The sequence below is a fragment of the Acanthochromis polyacanthus genome, chromosome 1, assembly GCF_021347895.1.
Source record: "Acanthochromis polyacanthus isolate Apoly-LR-REF ecotype Palm Island chromosome 1, KAUST_Apoly_ChrSc, whole genome shotgun sequence".
NCBI lineage: Eukaryota > Metazoa > Chordata > Actinopteri > Pomacentridae > Acanthochromis > Acanthochromis polyacanthus.
The window spans coordinates 61936535-61959876 of NC_067113.1; the positions used below are offsets into that span (position 1 = coordinate 61936535).

Here is a 23342-nt window from a genome sequence, read left to right on the forward strand (position 1 = left end):
CCAAAAAGGGGAAAAGAGATCATGTTGAAAAATGTGATGATCATTTTACTGACAGGAATACTTATTACCTGATGTTTTCGATGTCCTGTTCAAACTGCTGGATGCTCACTTTTATGTGGACTGCATCTATGTTCTTCTTCTGGGGCTTGGCATAGAGGAAGTCCACATGTGGCATGATGTGGTGAAAAAGTTCCAGAAAGAACTTAAAGTCCTGATGTTCCAGCAGCATGGTCATGGCTCCTGCCTCTCTGATGGTACTGGCATCAAAGTCACCTGAGTCTCGTATGTTCTCAAAACACTGAATGAGATCCTCTCTGTGCTCAAACACAGTGTTGATGGCTCGGCTGTGAAAGTTCCATCTGACATTGCTGGATGTTGGCAGTCTATGGGCCACCATTTTATCAAGAACAGCTGTACGCTTGGGTGATCTGGAAAAAAACTGGCAAATCCACCCAGGTCAGAAAAAAAAATTCTCACCTTGGAAATGTGAGAGGTGGCCTGCTGCATGATCAGGTTGAGTTGGTGTGCATCGCAGTGGATATAGTGGGCATTTGGGTACACATCTCTGATTTTCCTCTGAACACCTGCAGTGGCACCCCTCATCACACTGGCTCCATCATACGCCTGACAGATTAGCTTGCTTTTCTGATCCTCAGGAATGATGGCAGCAAGACGCTCTGTTAATGCAGTAGCAATGGACTCAGACGTAGCTGACTGCAGAGGAATGAATTCAAAAAATCTTTCCTGCACACTGTGTTTGTCATCAATGTAGCGTAGTACAAGCACAAGTTGTGACTGTGTTGAAATATCTGTTGTCTCATCTGCCTGGATTGACACAAAAACACTCTTTTGGGCTTCTTTAATTATTTTCTGCCTTGCAACAGACAACATACAGTCCGGGAGCTCATTTTGGACAGTTTTTGAAGTACCCTTAAAAACAATGGCAGTTTCAAGGTGCTCTTTTAAAGCTCCATCCAGAGAGGCAACAAAATCCACCAACCCATGAAATATCCCAGGGTTAACAGAGCTCTCACTCTCATCATGGCCACGTAAAGCCAACTCAAAGACTCCACAAAATTTCACACAGTCTATTATCCTGGACAGTATGTGACGATTTTTGTCACCTCTTCATTGTGCCTTCTAATGCCAACTCTGTAGCCCTCATCTAGTTGTTCAGCAATGCTAACACGGCCGAAAAACTGTAGTTTCATGCTGTTGTCAAGGTGGCTACGGCTACCTTCATGCCGTTTGCATTTTTCAGAGAGATGTTTCAGGTCTCTGACCCCCGTTGTTGTCAACAGAACTTCAGTGCCAACACTTTGAAAAAGCAAGCAGGGAAAGCAATACAGAGCATTGCTAACTTCACATCCAGCTAGCCAGCTGTGTTTAGCATAACACAGGCGGGAGAAGCCCCGGGTGTAACTCCGTCCACGGTCACTTGCCTGCTGCTGGATTTGTACATCAGGTTGCTCCGGTCCTAGCTCCTTTATCCTTTTTTTTCCTCCAGCGAACGCCTCGTAAAAGGATTATTTTGTAAAGAAACAAACAAATTTTCTTTTGCTGCCACCATCATCTTCTGTCTTGTTGTTGTGGTCTGTCTGTCTCTCTCCGTAAGTGTCTGTGTACGCTGTCAGGGGTGACTTTGATTGACAGGTGTCATGAATCCTTCAGATCAGATGAAAAATGACCACCCAAACGTGCTGATTCGCTAGGGACGCAGAGAGCTCCGGAGGACAATCTTTAAGTAACCAATATTAAGTCACATGAAAGCCAAAAGTTTTAGAATGTACATGCATGCTCATTTGACAGGCGCCCCTCGCTATTGAAACGTGTAAAACAACCCCGAAAAAACCCCAATATGGAATGGAAAGGCTTAAAAAAATAAAAATGAGACCCATTGTATGAGTGAACACTGTGCAGATGTGTTAATTACTTTAAATACATATTTATGTTTACTGTGTCAATACCTTTTTCATAAAATCTTGACGGGGGCGGCGCCCTAGCGCTCCCTATTAACAAGCCGCCACTGACCTGTAGTAATCAGCTGAGCGCAGGCAGGTGAAGCAGGGAGAGCAAGAAGGCGAGTGACAGGGAGCGAGAGACATAACAGACAGACAGAGGGAGTCAAAGAGACAGATCAGGAACCAAGGGAGAAAATAGGAAAAACAGGGAGAAGGGGAACGAAGGGCTGGGGCTGGAGCAGGATCACAATAGGAGACACTGGTGAGCCCATGACACATCCATGTTTCTGCCTATAGAAACTCCCTCTGTACTGGAAGTAGGTGGTGTTCAGGCAGAGGTCCAAAAGTTGGCAAATCTGGTCTGGGTTGAGGTTTGTTCTGTTGCTGAGGGTGTTGTCTTGTAGAAGCTGTTGCCTCACTGTTTCCACCGCCTCCATTGTGAGAACACATGTGAATAGGGAGGTGACATTGTAGGATACCGTGGTCCTATTGTAGCCAATCTATACATGGAAGAAGTGGAACACAGGGCCCTGACCTCGTTCAACGGAGAAACATGAGCCACTGGTTCCGATACGTGGACGACACATGGGTCAAGATCAGAATTCATGAGGTGCAAACTTTCCCTGAACACATCAACTCTGTGGACAGCAACATCAAGTTCACCAGAGAGGATGTACAGGACAACATTTTGCCCTTTTTGGATTGTGAGGTCCGCATAGAAGAGGACAGAAGTCTGAGTGTTGGGATATACAGGAAAACAACACACACGGACCAGTACCTGCTTTTTGACTCTCACCATCCACCGGAGCACAAGCTAGGAGTCATCAGGACCCTGCAACACAGGGCTGACAAGTTACCCACAAGTACCCAAGGCCAGGAAAAAAGAACACAAACACCTGAAAGGGGCACTGAAAACTTGTGGATACCCTGACTGGACCTTTGTGAAGGCTCACACAAGATCCAGAAAGGAGAACAACCCAGTGAAGACAGAAGAGAAGGACAGCAGGTGCAACAATATAGTGATTCCATATGTGTCTGGTGTGTCTGAAAAACTGAGGAGGGTTTTCAACAAACACCAGATTCCTGTCTTTTTTAAGCCAAATAACACCCTCAGGCAAAGACTGGTCCACCCAAAAGACCCCACACCACACAGCCAGAAGGGCAAACTGGTTTATGCAGTTAAATGCAGTGAGGAATGCTCAGATCTCTACATAGGGGAAACCAAACAGCCACTTAACAAGCGCATGGCTCAACACAGGAGAGCCAATTCCTCAGGACAGGATTCGGCAGTCTTGCTTCACCTTAAGGAAGAAGGACACTCATTTCAGGACACCAATGTTCAGATTTTGGACAGGGAGGACAGATGGTTTGAGAGAGGAGTGAAAGAAGCCATCTATGTCAAAGTAGACAAGCCATCTCTGAACAGGGGTGGTGGTCTGCAACATCATCTTTCGCCAATTTACAATCAGGTCCTTTCAAAACTCCCCAAAAGAACTACTCAGCAGACTCATGCTAATGACCACCATTAGCACACGAGGGCTCAGTGACATCTGTGCATTTCAACGACTCCCATCGATGCTCACAACGACCATCGTTGAGTAGTCAGATGAGCTTTGGTATCGGTCGTTGGAATAACAGCCCTGGACACACCTCACAGAGGTTTAAAAGCTGAGGCAACACTAACCACCACCAGAACTGAAGAAGCCTCTTGGATGAGAGGTGAAACATGTTCAAGGAACTTTCTTAAAGTCCAATGGATTTATTTAAACTACTTTGGATAACCATTACCTGGATGAATGAGAACCTACACAGACTTCAAGAATTACTTGAAGCTGCAACCCCTGTTCCTGGCATAAAGTTGATGTATCACAGATTGAACAACTCCATTGGTCCACCGCACAAAACATACTATTTTCAGGAAATAATTGTGAGATGCTTCTTCTTTTTTTAGCTGCTATTCTTGGGCAGAAGAATTCAACACAGATGGAGAATCATCTGCTTGCTAAATCCCATCCCAAGACCTCAAACACCCAATCAGCCCAATCACAATCAAGTATTTGAAGGATGCTCTGTTAAGTATAAGATCAAAACCTTAGAGCAAAGGTGGAATGAATTAAACTGTCTGATTGTCATCATGCAAATGTTGCATGTCCAGCTAACAAACATACCTACAGTAGTAGCCTAGCATTACTTCCAGGACCAAGAAGTATTTTAATTCATGTCAGTTTATCGGGTTACAGTTTACATCACATCAGGCATATCCATTGTGTTTTTCTTCTACCAATGGTAAGCTACCATCAGAGCACAGGCTAATTTTAGCATTTAGGATTCCAAATGAGGGCTGCACAGTGGAGTAGTGGTTAGCACTTACACCTTAAAAATAACAATAACATAACCATTAGCGCTCTCCGTCTGTAATAAAACATCTAATTATAAGCATTCCAATATAAAAATAACTGCTACCTGACCGAACTCGGGGCTGCACAATGGTGTAGAGAAGAAGATCCCCGGTTCAAATCCCGGCCTGGGCCTGGGATCTTTCTGCATGGAGTTTGCATTTTCTCCCTGTGCATGTGTGGGTTTTCTCCGGGTACTCCGGCTTCCTCCCACAGTCCAAAAATATGCTGAGGTTAACTGGTTACTCTAAATTGCCCGTAGGTGTGAATGTGAGTGTGACTGTTTGTCTGTATACGTAGCCCTTCGACAGACTGGCGACCTGACCAGGGTGTCCCCCTGTACTGGTGACTCCCGGTCTTTTTCTCAGGAATTGATCAAACTATTTGTCCTTGCTGACTTTTTGAGGGGAACGTTGATTCACACAAACATTAAACCAATCTTCTACCAATGAACACTGGAACACACCAGGTTATATATCATCCTCCTTTAAGGAAGCAGAAGAGAAAGTCTGAGCTGGAAATGGAGAATGACTAAGTTGCTGGTGTCACAGACTGTATAACAGATTGATCGAGCCAACATGTCAGTGCATTAAAACTGAATTCTAACAGTCAGCAGGGGGCCGGCTCCTCTGGTTGCGAAAAGAAGTCTGATTTTATAAAAATCTATGAGAAAATGATGTTAATGCTCACTTGATTTCTTACCCGAGTGAAGAAAAAAAGGAACATTTATGCAGAGGATACATTTCATTTTAAAGATCAGATTCTCTAAATACTGACACCAAATTTAAATAAAGAAATTAATCCAATGTTAAAATCTGATTTACATGGTGACAGTATTCTTTGTCACGAGTAAAAAAATTTAACAAAACCAGTCTGTTTTCTGGCTGCAGAACATTTTGCAGTGGATCCATTAAAATTGCACTGTAAAGAACAGATTCTCTAATTCTGATACCAAATTTAAAAAAAAAATCAACTGAAATTAGTCCAATGTTCAATCTGTTTACAATTTTTCTCAATTGATAAGACATTGTTCCTGAAAAATAGCACACATTTCACAACACCCTGCACACTATTTACCAAGCAACAGTTAACACAACTACAAATGAATATCGCTGTTCCCTCGTGTTTGCTGCATGTAAACACTCGGTAAGAAAGCTTTAACAAATAAAGTGTGTATCTCTCGGTTTCTGGAAGGATGGAATCCAAAATAAATAGAAATTATAGTGTTACAGTTTTTTATGATTGCTTAAACACTAAAAACAAAAGAATCAAATAATTATCATTACATTACACTCAAGGAGCAAAACACGGGACCAGATTTTCACCACTATAAACACAAAGTCAGTCTCACACTTTTTGCAGAACAATACACACAGTCATTTGCAAAACACTAAACACACTTGTATACATTAGACACAGACGTATATCATGATGTCACTTCCTTGCAATTCCACAGCACTGATGGACAAATCACCACACCCATGAGCCATTTGGTTAAACACCCACATCAGGTGTGCAAACACATGATTGCTTTATTGTAGACACACCAATCAGGTTTGACCACTATAAAAATGCAACAGGTGAGTTCACCTGCTTTCCACCAAAATGGAAGCAGCCAGAGGAAGATGAGTGAGGATGAGAGGGGGAATCCGTGAAGGACGAGCAGGAGGTAGAGGCAGAGGTCAAGGAAGAGGAAGACCTGAAGCAGGAGGAGAACACCCTCAAAGAAGAAGAGGACCAAATTTGTCTAATGAGATTCGAGCAACACTAGTTGATCACGTCGTGAATCATGGATTGACGCTGAGGGAAGCTGGACTAAGAGTTCAGCCAAATCTTAGCAGATTTACAGTGGCATCTGTCATAAGGACATTTTGACAAGAAAACAGGTAAAAAAAAAAAAAAAAAGTTGTCAACAGTTACAGTAATCAGCTGCTTGCTGTATTGTATGCACCATATCGGCACTTCTGATACCTCTTCCTGTGTCATTTTACAATAGTTTACATGTATTTTTTTTCTACATAGGATTAAGGGCCGAGAACGACAAGGAGGAAGGGGACCTATATTCACACCAGAGCAAGAGACAGAAATCATAAACATGGTTTTGGCCAATAATGCCATTAGGCTCAGAGAACTTCAAGCCAAAATTATTAGTGACAACACCATTTTCAATAATGTCCATCAGGTCTCTCTGACAACAATAGCACGCATCCTGAAAAAACATCAAGTTCACATGAAACAACTGTATCGAGTACCTTTTGAGAGGAATTCAGAGAGGATCAAACAGCTGCGGCATGAGTATGTGGAGGTATGTATTGTTCACTTTAACATTGTGATGTTACATACTGCACACGTAATAATTTTTACATGTAAATTTACTGCATACTATACCTATGCTGAACTACACAATCTTGTCTTTCACTGTATGTCAGAGAGTTTTACAGATGGATGCTGAGGAAATCCCACATGAATTTATTTACATCGATGAGGCAGGGTTCAACCTCAGTAAAGTCAGAAGGAGAGGCAGAAACATCATTGGCCACAGGGCTATAATTAATGTCCCAGGGCAACGTGGGGGTAACATCACCCTCTGCGCAGCCATTTCCCTGAATGGGGTCCTCCACCGTCATGCCAATATGGGCCCTTACAACACAGATCAAACTAGAAAGGCACTCGGAGAGCGCATACCTCCGCCATGCCGTTTGTCTGTCTGTGTGTGTGTGTGTCTGTTTGTCTGTTAACAGCATAACTCAAAAAGTAATGGACGGATTTTCTCTGTTCAACTACGGACGGATTTTCTCTGTCCAAAAAATTCCTGGATCCAGACGGTGATTCGGATCACCTCCAAAATCTAATCGATTCTTACTTGTGCTCTTCCGGACATCCTGTAAAAATTTGGTGAAAATCCGTCCATGACTTTTTGAGTTATGCTGTTAACAGACAAACAGACACACACACACACACAGACAGACAAACAAACTCCGGTGATTACATAACCTCCTGGCGGAGGTAATTATCAGATTTTTGGACAGACTGCACAACCTCCTCCCAGTAAATAACCAAATGCACCAGATCCACTACATGGTCATCTGGGACAATGTGTCATTCCACCACTCTGCTCTGGTCCAGAACTGGTTTCAGCACCATCCACTGTTTACAGTCCTATACCTTCCACCATACTCTCCATTTCTAAACCCCATCGAAGAATTTTTCTCGGCATGGCGGTGGAAAGTTTATGATCTCTGGCCCCAGACTCAGATGCCCCTCATTCAGGCCATGGAACAGGCTTGTGACCAAATTGACGCTGCAGCTGTGCAAGGATGGATCCGTCATTCAAGACGGTTCTTTCCACGTTGTCTTGCAAACAAAGATATTGCCTGTGATGTAGATGAAATTCTCTGGCCAGATCCAGCTAGGCAAAGAGATGTTTAGTATTTATTTTTTTTACTCAGATTTCTTTTTGTTTTCTTCATTTTCTTTACAGATTTTTAACCTGTACTGGTAGTACAGTATTTTTATTTGTCTATTTTGTGGGTTTACAGTGTTGGGATATGTTTTCTTGTGATTGTCTGTTGACTGAATGTGGTTATGAAGAAAATTAAATCATATTTTCAAAAGTCTGCAGCATTGATCTTGTGATGTGTTTGAATTTACTGTGTTGTATATTTGCACTTTCTCTGTGTACTTCACTTGCAGTAATCTATTCACTGAGAGGTCCAGAGGTAGAATTGCCAAAGGTAGAATTGAGATTGAGATACCAGAGGTAGAACTGCCAAAAGTGTTTTAAGTTAAACACAGCAGTGTGTAACTGGTTCAAACAGAACTAAGCCTTATGAAATGTGTGTGTTTCATATAGGGCTGGACCCGAATATCTGAATATTCCTTCGCTACGGCACTATCTGGATATTAATTTGGTATCCAAATATTCGTAATTCGTAAATACAAAACACTCCTCTCTCACTGTGTTTTCACATGAAGTGTAAAAAAATGATAGTCCTCAAAAATGGCAACTTAAACACAAATGCATCCGATAAATGAATCAGAGGGGCCATTGCAGTTCTTGACTGTACATTTCAAAATAAAAATAGTGTTAGAAAAAAAATACAGTGTACACAGTACAGTATGCAAATATTTACACCACATCTGCATCAATTCTTTCAGTCTGGTCACGCCACAGGACCTCATGAACATCACAAGCTGTGTTTTCTCTGGAAAGAAAGACCTAGTGTGTCTGATCCAGCCCTGACCTGCATCAACAGAAACATCACCACATGCCTAGACCACTGATTGAAGAGATTTTCCTGAAGTATGGCTGCTGCTCATATACCTTCTACCTCCATGTGGAAAAGAATTCTTCTATAGGATTCAGAAAGGGAGAATATGGCGGCAGAAAAACCACAATAACTTGGGGGTTCATATTGAACCATTCCCAAATCAATAGTCCTCTATAAAACTAGAATTGTCCCAGATGTATTCATGTGTATCATCAGAATTCAACTGAAGAACTCTCTGGAACAAATGCACACAAAACACAGAAAAAGTCAGTCATGTGCACTTTCTGTAATTTTACTAACACTTGTGAAGCAGAATCATACATTAGACTTGTTACAGTATTCTCAGAACATTTCTGACTGCTTGTATTGTTCCAGTATAGACATGTCACTGAAGGGACAAACAACATTTACATACCATGTAAAGTAAACCACAACAAATCTGAAACTATTTATTTTATGCACCATTCTAACCATGTGCTAACCTCAACAGCAGATTGCATTATGAACAGTTAATTCTTTTTCCCAGTAGGTTTTACAGTATGGAGTTCATTGGCAAAAGTGTTTTCAGTTTTGACCTGTTGTGTCTTAATTGTGACAGCAGTGTTGGAACAGTGTCCCAATTCTGCTTCCTAGTGTTCATCTTTTGAAAAATGTGTGCTATGGGTGAAAAAGTGCGTTCAAATGAGCAAAAAATGCATTCAGTCTTTTGTAAAAAAGTGTGCAAGAGTTTTGGAAACTGTGTGCAAACTATGAATAGTGTCCAAAATTTGGACAGCAGTGTTCTGTTTTTGAGAAATGTGTGCAGTCAGTTGGTGACTGTGTGCAGTGAATGGAATTTAGTGTCTTATCAATTGAAAAACACTGTAACATAGTTCACTGTCAGATCTCATTAAATGATCAAAACCAGAACTGGTCTTAACCTGTATAGTGAAAGATTGTTAGAGGTGGTTAATTTCTTTGTACAATAGAGCTTTTTTGTTGTTCAGAAAACTATTAAAAAACTAAATCAGCTACAAAGTTATACTGCTTAACTGCTTTTGCACATTCCAAATGTCTCACTAAGGAGGAAACCATCATGCAACATGCAAAGAGACACACTCTATTCCCCGGAGAACTGCAGAATTCAGCATTTAGCATTTTTATGTCTAAACCGGTGGTCAAATGCTACCAAATACAAAAATATAGTAGACATGAGAGGAGAAAGTATGTAGTCAGAGCCTGCAGTCAATCAGCTTACAGAAAATTAACTTCCTCATCCATCACCACAAACCAGTTTAAACCGGTCAACGGCAGACTGTCTGAAGAGCCACACAGAGTTTCTCAGAGACATTCACAAAATGCAAACCAAATCACTAAAACTTCCGGAACCAAACAAAGAACATGAGTACTGTGATAAACTTTAAATAATCTTCACATTCCTGAAGCTGTAAATATTCAGCCTTGAGCACAAAATGTGGATTTTTCCGCCACTGAAAATAGTTCTCAATAAATGCCCTCTTTACCCAAGTTTGAGTGATGTTCACTATAATCTGTTTTGAGGCATCATTTGGCATTTTTAAAACTCTATTTCTGTGACCTGTAGACACTGATGCTTTGGTCTCATCATGTGATGTGCAGACAGCAGTGTTGGGGCTGTTAATCCAAAAAATGTCTTCATTTTTTATTTCCCCACAGAGAGTAATTTTTTCTACCTGTTATGTTACTTTGTTGCCTTTTTACTGCCAACTAAAATAACTATATGAATGTGTTAAATTAAATGATAAAGTGTCAAAAAATGCGATGAGGACATGAGTTGTCTGAGAATCAAGGCAGAAATAGCAGCAGACCATACTTCAACTATAATGTGATTACTGAGTTTAGGAACAGTAACACATCACTTTACTGCGTTAAAGACAAATCGTAGGAGTAAAAATCAACTGGACTTCTCTTGTAGGTTCTTGAAGACGGTTCACTTTGATCCAAGAGCCTTCTTTAGTTCTAATGGACTAATGGGGAGTTAAAAACATTTAAAATCACTCCAGCTCACATGGCTGATGGCCCATTAACAACACAGGACTCACACATCTCCAAGTGGGAATTGTGACACCAGGACGTCCACCAACAACATCAACAATCATGGAAGTGGAGGTGCCAGTTTTCGCAACAAAGGATGTGAATTTGCCAAGTCAGGAGTGAATTGGAGAAACTTTCTTGAGAGAAACGTTATCACTGCGTTATAGATGTTTGATAAATGGTGTCACAACCCCCCTCCTCCTATGTACAAGTCTGTGCACTCTTGTACATAGAATAGACTAAACAACAGCTTCATAAGCACATGGCCCAACACAGGAGAACAACTTCTCAGGACAAGACTCAGCAGTCCACCTCCGTCTGAAGGAAAAAGGACATTCCTTTGAGAACAGCTATGTCCACATTTTGGACAGAGAGGATAGATGGATTGGGAGAGGAGTAAAGGAAGCCATCTGTGTTAAACTGGAACAGCTATCTCTAAACAGAAGAAGGGGTTTGCAAATCACTAATCAAACACCTAAAACACAGAGATAAGATCTCTACCCAGCAAGTGTCGTTAACATCTTTAACATCTTGAGTCACATGCTCCATCACCATGACTGTTCTCACTGGCGGATCACATGATTTCACAACAATTCACACCTGGAGACACGTGAGTCCTGTGTCATTAATGGGCCATCAGCCATGAGAGCTGGAGGGACTATAAATTCTGTCACTCTCAATTAGTCAATTAAAACTGGAGACGTTTCTTGGATTAGATATAAAACATCTTCAAGAACCTACAAGAGAAGTCCAGTTGATTTTGACTGAAGCTCCTATCATCACAGACATATTACAGACAAATGTAATTCAAATACAGTAATATTTTACTTTATAACGCATTAGCCTCAGCATTTAGAGACAGTTAGAAAAACAGAAAAAATCGAGACAAGCTTTTACAACCTGCCAAAAGACACTAAAGTTGCATGTTTTTGCCAAACATTATGAAGAACATTTCAGTAATCTTTAATGTGTCAAACAGCAGCCACATTCACCAAAAAAAGACAAGTCCTTACCTCGAAACACAGCACAAAGATTAGAACAATCACAGTCAACAAAAAGAAGATTCGTGCTGCACCGTCGTGTGGCCGGTATGTGGTGACCTCCTGCATTTTACAAACTCGAAGCGTCATGATTGGTGATCAGTCGACCTCTCTGGTTCGTCTGGGTCAGGATTAAAAAATAATAACCAAAGGGCTACAAATAACGTGACTCATGACAACATGACCTCATTTAATCAAAGTTCTGTCATCCTGGAAATTCTTTGAACTGATCAAACATTTACCAAGGCCACAATACGAGTCAATGTGTGCTCTGCCCCCTTGCAGTGTCAGTGTCCTTTGCAAATATTTGAAAATATTCGAACTGTCTTTTGCCACAGGCGTAAAGTACGATGGTTTTGATATAAATCGCTGACTCTGTTAAATATTAAACAGATAGAAATGTTCTGTTAGGCCATTCCTAAAAACAAAATGAGTGGAGCTGGTATTGTTTTTTAATTGATCTTATATAGTTTGTTTTTTTTAATGCATGTATTATTGCATTAGACATGCATATCCTAGGTTAGATACAGCCCACAGTCCTTTAGAAACTGTAGGTTTGGAGTCTAAACCCATTTGCTATTTGCACTGTTGTAAGATGTCGTATGTTTGCCAGAAAAACAGATAAACTGGTGCAGCTGAGTTGCTCAGTGCTGAATTCAAATAATAACCCTGTATGCTGAGTTTCAGGTTCATCTGATACAACAGACAGCTGATAAACTGACAAATATAGCCAATAATTACTTTGTAAATCCATTGAAATACTATTTTTTTCAGCACACTGTTAAAGCTGGATATTTATGTTTTCATGAAACAAAGACAAACAATCTGAGGTAATCTGAGTTCAGCTTTAGTGTGCAGGTACAGATACTGCAGCAGTAAAACAGACAGATGTATTCTATCTGGTCTCACACACTACAAAAACTAAAGAGCTACTTCTTTAAATACTTTTCAGTATGTACTATTTTACTCAAGTAATTTCATTTTATATCACTTGTACTCCACAACATTTTACACACAAATGTTATACTTTCCACTCTTCTACAATTATAGTTACTTCTCAGATTCACACTGAAACAAAATAATATAATTTATAAAAAGTATACAAGGTAGCTAAAATCTGTAAAAACCCTAACCCTGAACCACGTACTTTTCTTCTGCTACTATAATTTAGTACATTTTAAAGCTAATCACTTTTACTTGTAGCAGAACTGCTCCCAGACTTTTTAAAATAACCGTTTCACTTAAATGTAATGTGCTGCATAGTTTAATTGGTATATCATATTTCTTAACCATTAAATATCAACTGACAACAATACAGGAACTAGTGGTAAAAAATATACAAGTTGCCGAGCAAAGAAGAAGTGTAAATGACAAAGCACAACATGTCTCTGTAAAGAAAGTGTAGATGTACGGTGTAAAATTGCATAAAATATGACGAGTGTCAACATTTAGTATTTAACATCTATCAGTGAAATCCTGTCTATAGTATGTCTTACCTTAGCAGAATGTTATCTGGAGATGACACGGTGAACTCTGATGAAATTATACCATCACCATTCAGCTGATTTTGTCTGTCAGGTGAGGAATTGGCTTGCTTGCTACTGGATAACCGTGAAAACCGGTACTACCTGTCCCATCCCCATTATGCCACGTCAACCAGCATCCCTTCTTCCAGTCTTTTCATCCTGCCTCTTCTTCGCCATTTTTATAGCAACACACTGCTTTCTGCAGTACAATGCTGTTCAAATAATGGTCTGGAGGGTCTGGTGCCACAATGTGTTCCAACACTACTTTTGTGCAGACAGAGGGGGTTGGAAGCAATCAAAAAAAGTTGGGACACCTGTAGGATTTGGTAGCACCAATGTTCAAGGTTTGATCAACCTCCACTGCTGGAGAACACTTTAAGTTGTTAAACCATTTCTTGTTCCTGAAAGAAAGCCTTTTTGTATAATTCTGATATGTACATTATTTTTCAGTTTTGGGTAGCTTTTTTAAACCTCTGGCACTTCACCACTTACCTTTGTACCATTTCGAGCTATTCATTGGACTTGAACTATTTGAATTTCAATTCAAGAAAATAGAAAAATTGGGGCGTTCTAAAACTTTTGACTAGTAGTGTATATACAATAGTAATTAAAGAAACATTCATTAATTTAATTGATTTGCAAAATGTTCAGCAGTGACATAAAGTGACAAGCACAAATTGTGGTTCACATATATGGAAAAAAAACTGAAATGTGAGTGGTTAGATGGAAGAAGTTAGAAGAATGCATTTCTTACCAAATAAAGGCAAAAATGCCAGAAAATTGTAACTAAAGTTTTTTTTTTTTTAAATTAAGCTTTTGCATGTGCATTTTTTATTTAAGTAATTTTATTCAAGCTTATCCATTCTTTAATGGAGTATTCCAATTTTTCTGGTATTTTTAATTATCTGTTTTGCAATTTATTTTTAATTCTTTGTTCAATAATCATCCTCAGATCTGTAACCAGCAGCAATAAAAAGCAAGACATCTTTTGACTTTTGTGATGTGCTTTGATTTTAATGTGGCATGAAAGTTCATGTCAAACTAAAAGCAGGTGCAATCATTTATTCAGAACAAAAAGCTTCTAACGTGTTTTTCATGTATCTATGACACAGTAAATGCATGCAAACAAAGAAAATGCAAAAACGTGTGATAGTATGATAATATAACACTGTATTCCCCTTTCTTTTAATTTAGACAAAGCAGATCCTCCACACAGTTGCATATCACATGACTGCCACTCAGACAAGAAGGTTAAGAAAAGCCTGAGGAAAAACTCTGATCACAGTAATTGTTCTGTTTTATGTTGTACGTGGATCATCAGGACAATGCGTTCTGTTCTGGGAGTGGAGCTGGTTATTGTTGATGGAGCTATCAGATCACATTCTTTGGTGTAGATGTCAGATCAGGTGTTGTCTGTAGCAGACACCAGTGTTTTCTGTCTGCACTGGAAAGACATGAAACAAAAGGCTTCATATTTGTGTGAACAGAGGATTGTCTATTATTTTCAGTCTTAGTGTCCCAACAGCAAATGAGGTTATCATCAGCATCATAAAATTCAAAGCCAGAGCAAGATTACGACCAAGGGTCCCACACTTTCTACATTTTCACAATGCAACTGTAGTTAATGCTACATCTGCTGCTTTCATCGTCTGTGAGGATTCTGAGTCCTCAACATCTTTTGTTGAACTGGCTCACAGCTGATTAGACTGTTTGTTAAAGCTCTCACACACACATACACACACACTATTTCTATGAAAACACTGAGATCATTGTTGTTAGAGATAATGACAAGGTGAGATGTAAATCCTGAGGTGATGGAAAGCGAAACACACCCAAGTTGACACACAGCTTCATTACCAGCCGGCAGGCTAGCCCTCACTCAGCTGAGCCTTCTCTACGCTCTGCTTGTAAATGTGGAACATCATAAAGGATCTCTGCAGTCGCTGAGTTATTATCCGACAGATCTGGGCTGTTTCCCCTGGGCCAAAGGGACTTCCTCAACTGAAGCGTTTCTCTCACAAAGGTTCTCAGAGTTCTCCGTAGTGTAGGTGTAGTGTAGTTTGAAGAAACTATATGTTTGATTTTGCAACCTAATAGTGAAGTTTGGTTTTAGGCTTCTCTTGCAGGTGATTCCAACAATTTATTCTCTCTGGCACAAAGTGTTGTCATGGTGCTGCATGCTGGTTTTTACTACCATCTTTAATCTCTCACTGGCTGCCTACAAAGTGTATAAAAGGTAAAAAAAGGTGTATAAAAGTCCCCTTTACAGAACCCATCTGCCTGAACTATACATGGGGTGCTAACACCAGTACCCTTGTGAAAAAGGCACAGCTGCATCTGTACTTTTCAAAGTCATTGAGGAAGGTCACCCTGTCCCAGGAACTTTGGTTGTCCTGCAGATGTTCTGTAGAAAGCATCGTCACCCACAGCATCTTAGTGTGGTGCAGGAGCAGCTCTCAAGAAGACTCTGGGAAGAGTCAGGAATTCAGCACAGAGCAGCATACAGCTGTCCTCTCAGAAGCAACATATTCAGATATCTGTCAGACATCTATAACACCAGATGGCTAGAAGCATCACCTCTGACAGTTCACACCCAGGACACTGTTGCCCTCAGGAAAGAGATACAGATCCATCCAGGCCTGTACCTCCAGATTCACTTTCAGTGGCCCTGTCCCAGGGCATATTTGGTGGGTTAAAAGAACTCAGGACCTTCAAGCTGTGAGGTGATAGTGCTCACCACTCAACAACCATACCGCCCCAGATTGAGCATGTAGTTAATTACATATGGAACTTTACCATTCAAAAGTTTGAGGTCACTTAGAAATGTCTTTTTTTTTTAAAGAAAAGCTTTTTTTTCATTGAAGATAACATGAAATGAATCAGAAATCCAGTCTAGACATTGTTAATGTAGTAAATGACTATTCTAGCTGGAAACAGCTAATTTTTAATAGAATATCTCCAGAGGGGTACAGAGGAACATTTCCAGCAACCATCACTCCTGTGTTCTAATGCTACATTGTGTTAGCTAATGGTGTTGAAAGGCTCGTTGATGATTAGAAAACCCTTGTGCAGTTATGTTAGTGTGAGTTTTCATGGAAAACATGAAATTGTCTGAGTGGCCCCAAACTTTTGAATGGTAGTGTACATACAGTAGTTATACACAGCATCTCATACAGTCCCAACAGTCATATACAAGTTAAAGGAAAAGTCAACAAAAAGTGTCTTAGTAAGGTGTTGTCCCACAGCATGCTGCAGAACAGCCTCAAATAACCTTGTATCTAAATATCTGACGCTCTGCTGGAATGATGGAACACCATGCTTTTCCCTCATTTGACATTTTAATGAAAGTGCTGCAAAGTGCAAAGATATCAGTTCAATATATCTTATAGGTGACTGGGTTGAGAACTGATGACTGCAAAAACTACAACATAGGATTCACATCATTTTCATCAGCCCATTCAGTGACCCCTTGTGTCCTAAGGGTGGGGCCATTGCCAGCCTGGAAGAGACCACCAGCATCAGGACTGAACTGCTTCTTTATCATATAAAGATCCTTCCCTCTAAGTGGACAAGTGGACCAAAACCATTCCGTCAAAATGCTCCCTAGAGCATCACAGAGTTACTGGACCTCTTGGGGTCAAGAGTTTTGGATTTTCCTTTTATTTGTCACCAGTGTGTATCTTGCATATAGTGTCAAATGAACAGAGGATAATAGCTCTCAGTGTTGTTTCTGCAGCCCTGCTAAGGTTTTTCACCGTCCATTTTTATGCTCTCCCTACACTCTCAGGCTTTAAATTAACCAATCACAACTCTGCTTTTTCTTCTTCATATACACATTCTTTAATAAAGACTGACAGTATACAACAACCAAAATGTGTAAAAATTAGACTATGTGTTTTGTGCTGCTGGATTGCTATGTGTAACTGCACTATTTAATTAGGTGTCCCTGAAAATTTCGTTTCAAAGGAAGGCCACATTGTCCAAAAAAGAAAAAAAAGAGACCTCTTTAACCCTTAGATGTGCAAGTGATTGGACCCTACATTCTTCCATAAATGGATAAAAAATGACTCATATAAGAATTAGTGTGTTTTTATATATTTTTTTGTCATTGTGATTAAGAATAATAATTTGTATTATTTGTTCATATTATATTTTTGCCCACACAAGAATGATTTCATGTTTGAAATATGTTTATTTTTCACTTTATAACTAATTTTGAAGATTGTGGTCATTGAAAAAGAAGAATATTACACAGAACAGCAATAGAAGAATGTCAACATCCATTTTATTGACGTTTGCACTAATTTCCTCCTGCTGTTGCTGCTCTCCATCTCTCCAATATTACAATTTCTTTAAAAGTCTAAGGGTAACTGAAAAATGTAAATTGAATGATATCAAAAACATGTTTTTGAGGAATAGCTAGAATGTGAAATGATAAAAACTTTTCATTACAGAGATATTACAAGAAAAGGACCTCATCGGGTCATTTTTGACCCACTTGGGGATCTAAGGGTTAATTACGGTATGATTGATAAAGCATTTAAAGACCCAATTCCATGAAAAACTGTTTTGTTTTTTACTTTGTTAACATGCCTTTTTTTTAGACGCTAAAAGCCACATTGTCCATGTTTACATGAAGTTTTTTAATTCAGAATTATTAATTCTGAATTAAGGTTTACATGGACCGCACGTTTATCCCCCTTCCTTAATTCCACTTTAACATTTGGGCGTTGGAAAGGATTCTGATTGACAGGGAGTGGACGTGATGTATCCCTGTTTACTGGAAGAAAACAAACTCCATTTGCCGCAGAATTTCTTTTCCCCAACAACACGGAGGAACAACTAATAAGCACGCTTTTCGCTTTGCTTTTTATTGTCGTTTTGAAACAGCAACTTGACAATGGCGTACTACTTCTGTTGTGCCAGTAAGGTCGCAGAACGTGAACGTCACTACGTTATCGCTACATGAGGAGCCAAGCATGCGCAGAATGACCGGAATTAACTAAAGTGGAATTAACGGTATACATGAATAGAACATAGACAGGAATTAGATTATTCAGAATTAACATTGGAATAAACCAGGTAGTTTATTTGGAATTAAGTTTATTTGGAGTTGACTTTTTAACTCGGAATGAAGCGTTTACAAGGAGATTTTAAAGCAGAATTAACTTTAATTCCGAATTAAAGAGGTATTAAAGGTCTCATGTAAATGTGGCCATTATGTGTGAAATAAGCAGTCAACACATCAGACTCAAAAACACAGACTCATACTTCCTGAGTTTCATATGTATCACACCCAAAGAATCAATGCTGTGGGAAGAGGTAGAGTGGAGATGGAGGGATTATTGTCAAGGAATGATTTAATATATCCAAATCTGTATCTGATGCACAAAATTTGGGGGGATTTGATCAATGACTATGGAGAGAGATTAACACTTAAATCATAAAGCATTTCTTTTTGGGTGTGATTTGATTGACAGTGACCAAACAAATCACTGAATGGCATCAGGTTGTGGTTTGTGGATGTATGTGGAGCATCACCTCATGCCACTGAGTGTTGGCCAAATGTGCTGAAAGGGAAAAGAACAAAGAAACATTTAAAAAAGAAACAGCCCAAACCCCTGTTACTAATGATAGAAAACTGATTTTAATTAATTCCAGGGTCTTTTAACGTTTTTTGTTTGTTTGTTTTCTTCTTTTTTTATTAGTCACTCCTTTGATCCTAGTCTTGCAATGCTCAGCAGCAGGATACAAGCAAACTGACATGGAGCCTGAATTACTTTACAGTTTTTTTTTTTAATTGGTATGATTATAATAATCCTTTTGGGAATAATAAAGTCTCTGTGGTACTTAACATAGAGTTTCTTTTGTATAATTCGTATCTTGGTACCACAGATATTCCTATAGGAACTTGACACTGCGACCTCATCAACCACGTGAAGCAGCCACGCCTGCAGTCGTGCGTAAAGACTGCAACACCAACAGTGGGACGAGCCGAGAAAAGCTGACATGACGGAGTGAAGGTGAGCCGGTGCCGAGAGCATGTCTGAGCGAACAGTGCTCGGAGTTTCAGGCTAGCAGTGGGTGGAGTCAGTGATGCTTTGGGCACCGAAGAAGTTGTTGTCTCTTCACGCCGAAGCCATGCGTAATGCGTGCGACCGCCGCTGGTGAGGAGGATGCTGGATCATGAAGCAGGAGCCGACATGCGACTGGTCCATCAGATCAACACAGGTATGAGGATCCAGGCCGGGGGCGAGCACTTGGGCTGCAGCAAGGTGGGAGAAAACCAGGACAGCCAGGTCATCTGTTTGCAATGTCAGGAGGAGGTGGTGCGGGTTTGTCCGGGAAGTCCTCGCAGTCCTCGCCGCGCCATCGCGACGCGCCTGTCCTCTGGATCCGCAGGTAAAGGCATCCAATGCAGAATATGGCAAAAAGAGAGAATGCATACTGTCCGAAAGCTCCGAAATTTGTCCGAGTTTCATCATTTTGCCATCACTAATTTCGGAGTAAAGTGTGGGGCCATGAGGGTGTGGTGCTCCAAGTGAGAGCTTGGGACAACTTTTAACACACACAGAAGCAGTGTAACACCTCCTGCCCTTCAGCATTACTGAAATATACACCACATTACAAACTAATCTGTGTGCTTTAGCTGTACTCTGGAAACTGGGGGCCACAAGAGTCCTAAGAAAAAAAAAGCTGATTTCATAGCTCATTAATTTAAGCATGCGATTGAATTTTGACTTATCAGGAGCAGAAAATGTTCAAATTACAACTGCCTTTAGTCAAAAGGATCATCTGAGACACACATTTAGAGTTTGCATGCTATTTTTCAATGAACATTCTGCAATGGTGTAGCTCATTCATGTGATGATAAATTATACATGTCACTGGGAGCTGCTCAGAGGCTGATAGGGTTTGCTCAGTCCAAGTACAGACTTTTGTAAATAAATGGTACCTGCAGCTTTATCTCCAAACATGGAAGCAAATGCAAGTGCTTAAGCTAAAAAGACTCCCAGTCAGTGATAAATGTATACGCTGTGCTGCATTTGCTCTTTTTTTGATGGAGCAGTAGGTGTTAGATTAAGGAAATGAGAGTTTTATAGGAAAGTTGTTTAAACTGGCAAATGAAGCATTTGAGTTCACTTCTCTGTCCAGAGTGAAAATGTGAGGTGGCACCTTTCAAGTAGTGACTGCAAAGACAGGGACTCTTCTCTGCTGAGACAGATTAATGATTTAACCTTCATCTCCCCTGATACCTTGATGTTCCACATTAGGCCTTTAGTTTCCAGTGTCAAGGTTATTTTTTTAATTAAACCTCAAATAAGTTGATGCAGTAGAGACATATATGTACACTGCGCATTTCTGTGAGCTGCTGTCCTATTGAGAGAATGCTAATCAAACATAGCAGATGAAATTCATTCTTTCTTTTTTCCTACATTAGTCAAAAAATTCTTTGCACCCAAATTGCAGTAAATTGTGTTCTTTCAAAGATGCACTCATAATGATCAGCCAACAGAGAATTATTAGTCAAATCTGTGTGTATTTCAGTTATATAAACATTTTCGCAACGTTGTAATCAACATTTTGGTTTGGTAGCTCACAACTTCAATGCCTTGTTTCCGGTTTGAGTTAGTTCTTTTAAAATGTTCTGATAAGCTTACTAGTCACTACCTTTCCAACACCACAAGGCTGGTGAACAAAGTGGAGCATTTCACTGCTAAAAGGCTAAATGCGTTCCATGGAGTCGGTGGAGACCAAAACGGAGCTAAAAAGGAAAAAAACTAACACTACTAAGTTTGCCAAGTGACTACTATAAGGTGAACAGACACCTATTACCTAAGTAGTTGAGCACAGTAAGGTTATAGCGATAATGATGAGAATTTTGGATCACATTGCAGAACACAGACTCGGCAGCACACTTGAAGGGTTTTATTATTATTATTATTATTATTATTATTAGCGGTTTATTTAAAAAACAACCATGTACAATATTAAACATAAATGTTTCCATTTGATGTATTGCACCAGAGTTAACTTTAAGCTAATTTCCATCTGCACTCCCTTGACAGGTCACGATAAAAACATCACAACATTACAATGTTACAAAAAAAGTACATGACACAGTGAAACAAAACATTGTACACACACACTTAAAAACATAAGCCAATTAAAATGACATTAATGGTTGCAGTTCTGAGTGTCCTTAAGCAGGTTTTTGAGTTTCTTCTTAAAACTGTCGTTGTAGCTTTTACAGAAAAGGCAGACTGTCCAAATGTGGTGCATTGAAAAGGTTAATGAACAGTCAGTGGTGGACGATATCCTCATGGATTTTATAGATTTATATCATAAGCAGTCTTAGTTTTGTCAGTTGAACCCGGTTAAGCTTGATTGTGGAAGTGGCCTGGCAAGGAGACAACTGGAACCTGAGTTATAAGGCAATTGATTAAGTAGACTGACAGCAAAAACACAGCGAAGGAATAATACGACAATATGACTACAGAAGCAGACACAGCAATCTGTACTGCAGCTTGTGATTGGTAGACATATCTCATGACTCCACGCCCACAAGAACAAACACGTTGGACAAAAAAGAGCAGGGGAGAAAACCATAGAAACATAAGGAACAGGAAGAGAACCTTTGCATACAGTGGCTGGAGTTTGAACTAGAAAAGTATTCAGAGAGTGCAGTACTCTGCCAAGCCCGTTCATTCCCCCTATGTGGCATTGTCAGAAATGTAGCATTCTTTGTAGAAATGCAGCACTTGTTTATTAGTTATTGATGATCAGAAATCACAGCAACATAGAATGTGGCCATTTAACCCCTTGATGCCTGAATTTATTTACAATTAAATAAAAAAATTGCGCTTTCCAGCTGATGCTAAAATCAGTGGAGATTGTTAATTTGTCTATTACACATAGAGCAGATATATAATAATTAAAAAAAGAAGGGGTGCACAGTGGCGTAGTGGTTAACACTTTCATCTTGCAGCAAGAAGATCCCCGGGATCTTTCTGCATGGAGTTTGCATGTTCTCCCTGTGCATGCGTGGGTTTTCTCCGGGTTCTCCGGCTTCCTCCCACAGTCCAAAAACATGCTGAGGTTAATTGGTAACTCTAAATCGCCCGTAGGTGTGAATGTGAGTGTAATTGTTTGTCTGTATATGTAGCCCTGTGACAGACTGGCGACCTGTCCAGTGTGTCCCCTGCCTTCGCCCGAGTCAGCTGGGATAGGCTCCAGCACCCCCCGTGACCCTAGTGAGGATAAAGCGGTGTACAGAGAATGGATGGATGGATGGATGGATGGATGGATGGATGGATGGATGGATGTAATAATTAGGTCCCACTCTAACCGGTCCTACAAGAAACCAGTGCTTGCAGAAGGTTCTGAGGTACGTATTGGATATGCACAAACCGGCATTGAGGGAATGGATACACTATCTCGGCGAAAGTCTGAATGAAAATGGTACGATGCGAATTCGCGACAATAGGCATCAAGGGGTTAATATAGATGTATCCACAAAAAAATGACCTTGCACTGAGCACAGGCATGTATTCTGCATGCGTACGTTATGGATACCAAATTACATGACAGGAATTGATGGGACTCAGAAACACCCCCACAATTTAATCAATCATTCCTTGTATCATTTCTGACCTTCCCTGAAAAATCCAAATCTCTTAGTCTGTTTTTGAGTAATGTCACTAACAGACAGACAGACAGACAGACAGACAGACAAATGTATGTCGATTGTCACATAACTCCGCCACGTTCCTTGGCAGAGCAAAAAACAACCAGTTAGATTTGTTCAGCAGTGTCAGATAGTGTGCTTTTGTCATACGTCTATAAAATAAATGAGACCATTTTCTACCAGGCTATAAATTTATGCCAATGCATTAATTTGTCTGACTATTCTTGTATCACTATAGTTTTCAGAACAATATTCACCTTACCATTTCAATCACTCTCCAACAGTAAGTAGTGACTAATTCGTCCCAGGTACAATGATTGTGTTGTAAAGGCTCCATTTCTTGCAGAGTACCCAGCATCCAGATAAGAAGGTGATAAACTTCTGCAGAGTTTGAGACTTCAGAGTCAG

General features: G+C 40.0%; 3 protein-coding genes across 21 annotated transcripts in view; 1 reads left to right on the forward strand and 2 right to left on the reverse strand.

Annotated features, from left to right (window-relative positions):
- Positions 1-5113, reverse strand: part of LOC127534205 (uncharacterized) — a 225397-nt gene extending 220284 nt beyond the window's left edge. Inside the window, exon 1 of the mRNA XM_051948785.1 lies at positions 69-5113. Within this exon, the coding sequence (XP_051804745.1) occupies positions 69-397 (329 nt within the window). The 5' untranslated portion in view covers positions 398-5113. The remainder of the gene's footprint in view (positions 1-68) is intronic.
- LOC110964353 (NXPE family member 3-like) overlaps positions 1-11898 on the reverse strand; it is a 238759-nt gene extending 226861 nt beyond the window's left edge. For 4 of the 19 annotated variants that reach the window (XM_051948688.1, XM_051948711.1, XM_051948715.1 and 1 more), the window contains exon 1: positions 11694-11890. In XM_051948688.1, the coding sequence (XP_051804648.1) occupies positions 11694-11810 (117 nt within the window). In that variant the 5' untranslated portion in view covers positions 11811-11890. Of the gene's footprint in view, positions 1-11693 lie in introns of all 19 variants that reach the window. The other 15 variants (XM_051948746.1, XM_051948747.1, XM_051948728.1 and 12 more) reach the window with 7 other exon arrangements.
- Positions 11899-19256: 7358 nt separating this feature from the next.
- Positions 19257-23342, forward strand: part of LOC110968797 (anoctamin-4-like) — a 91418-nt gene continuing 87332 nt past the window's right edge. Inside the window, exon 1 of the mRNA XM_051948617.1 lies at positions 19257-19648. Within this exon, the coding sequence (XP_051804577.1) occupies positions 19423-19648 (226 nt within the window). The 5' untranslated portion in view covers positions 19257-19422. The remainder of the gene's footprint in view (positions 19649-23342) is intronic.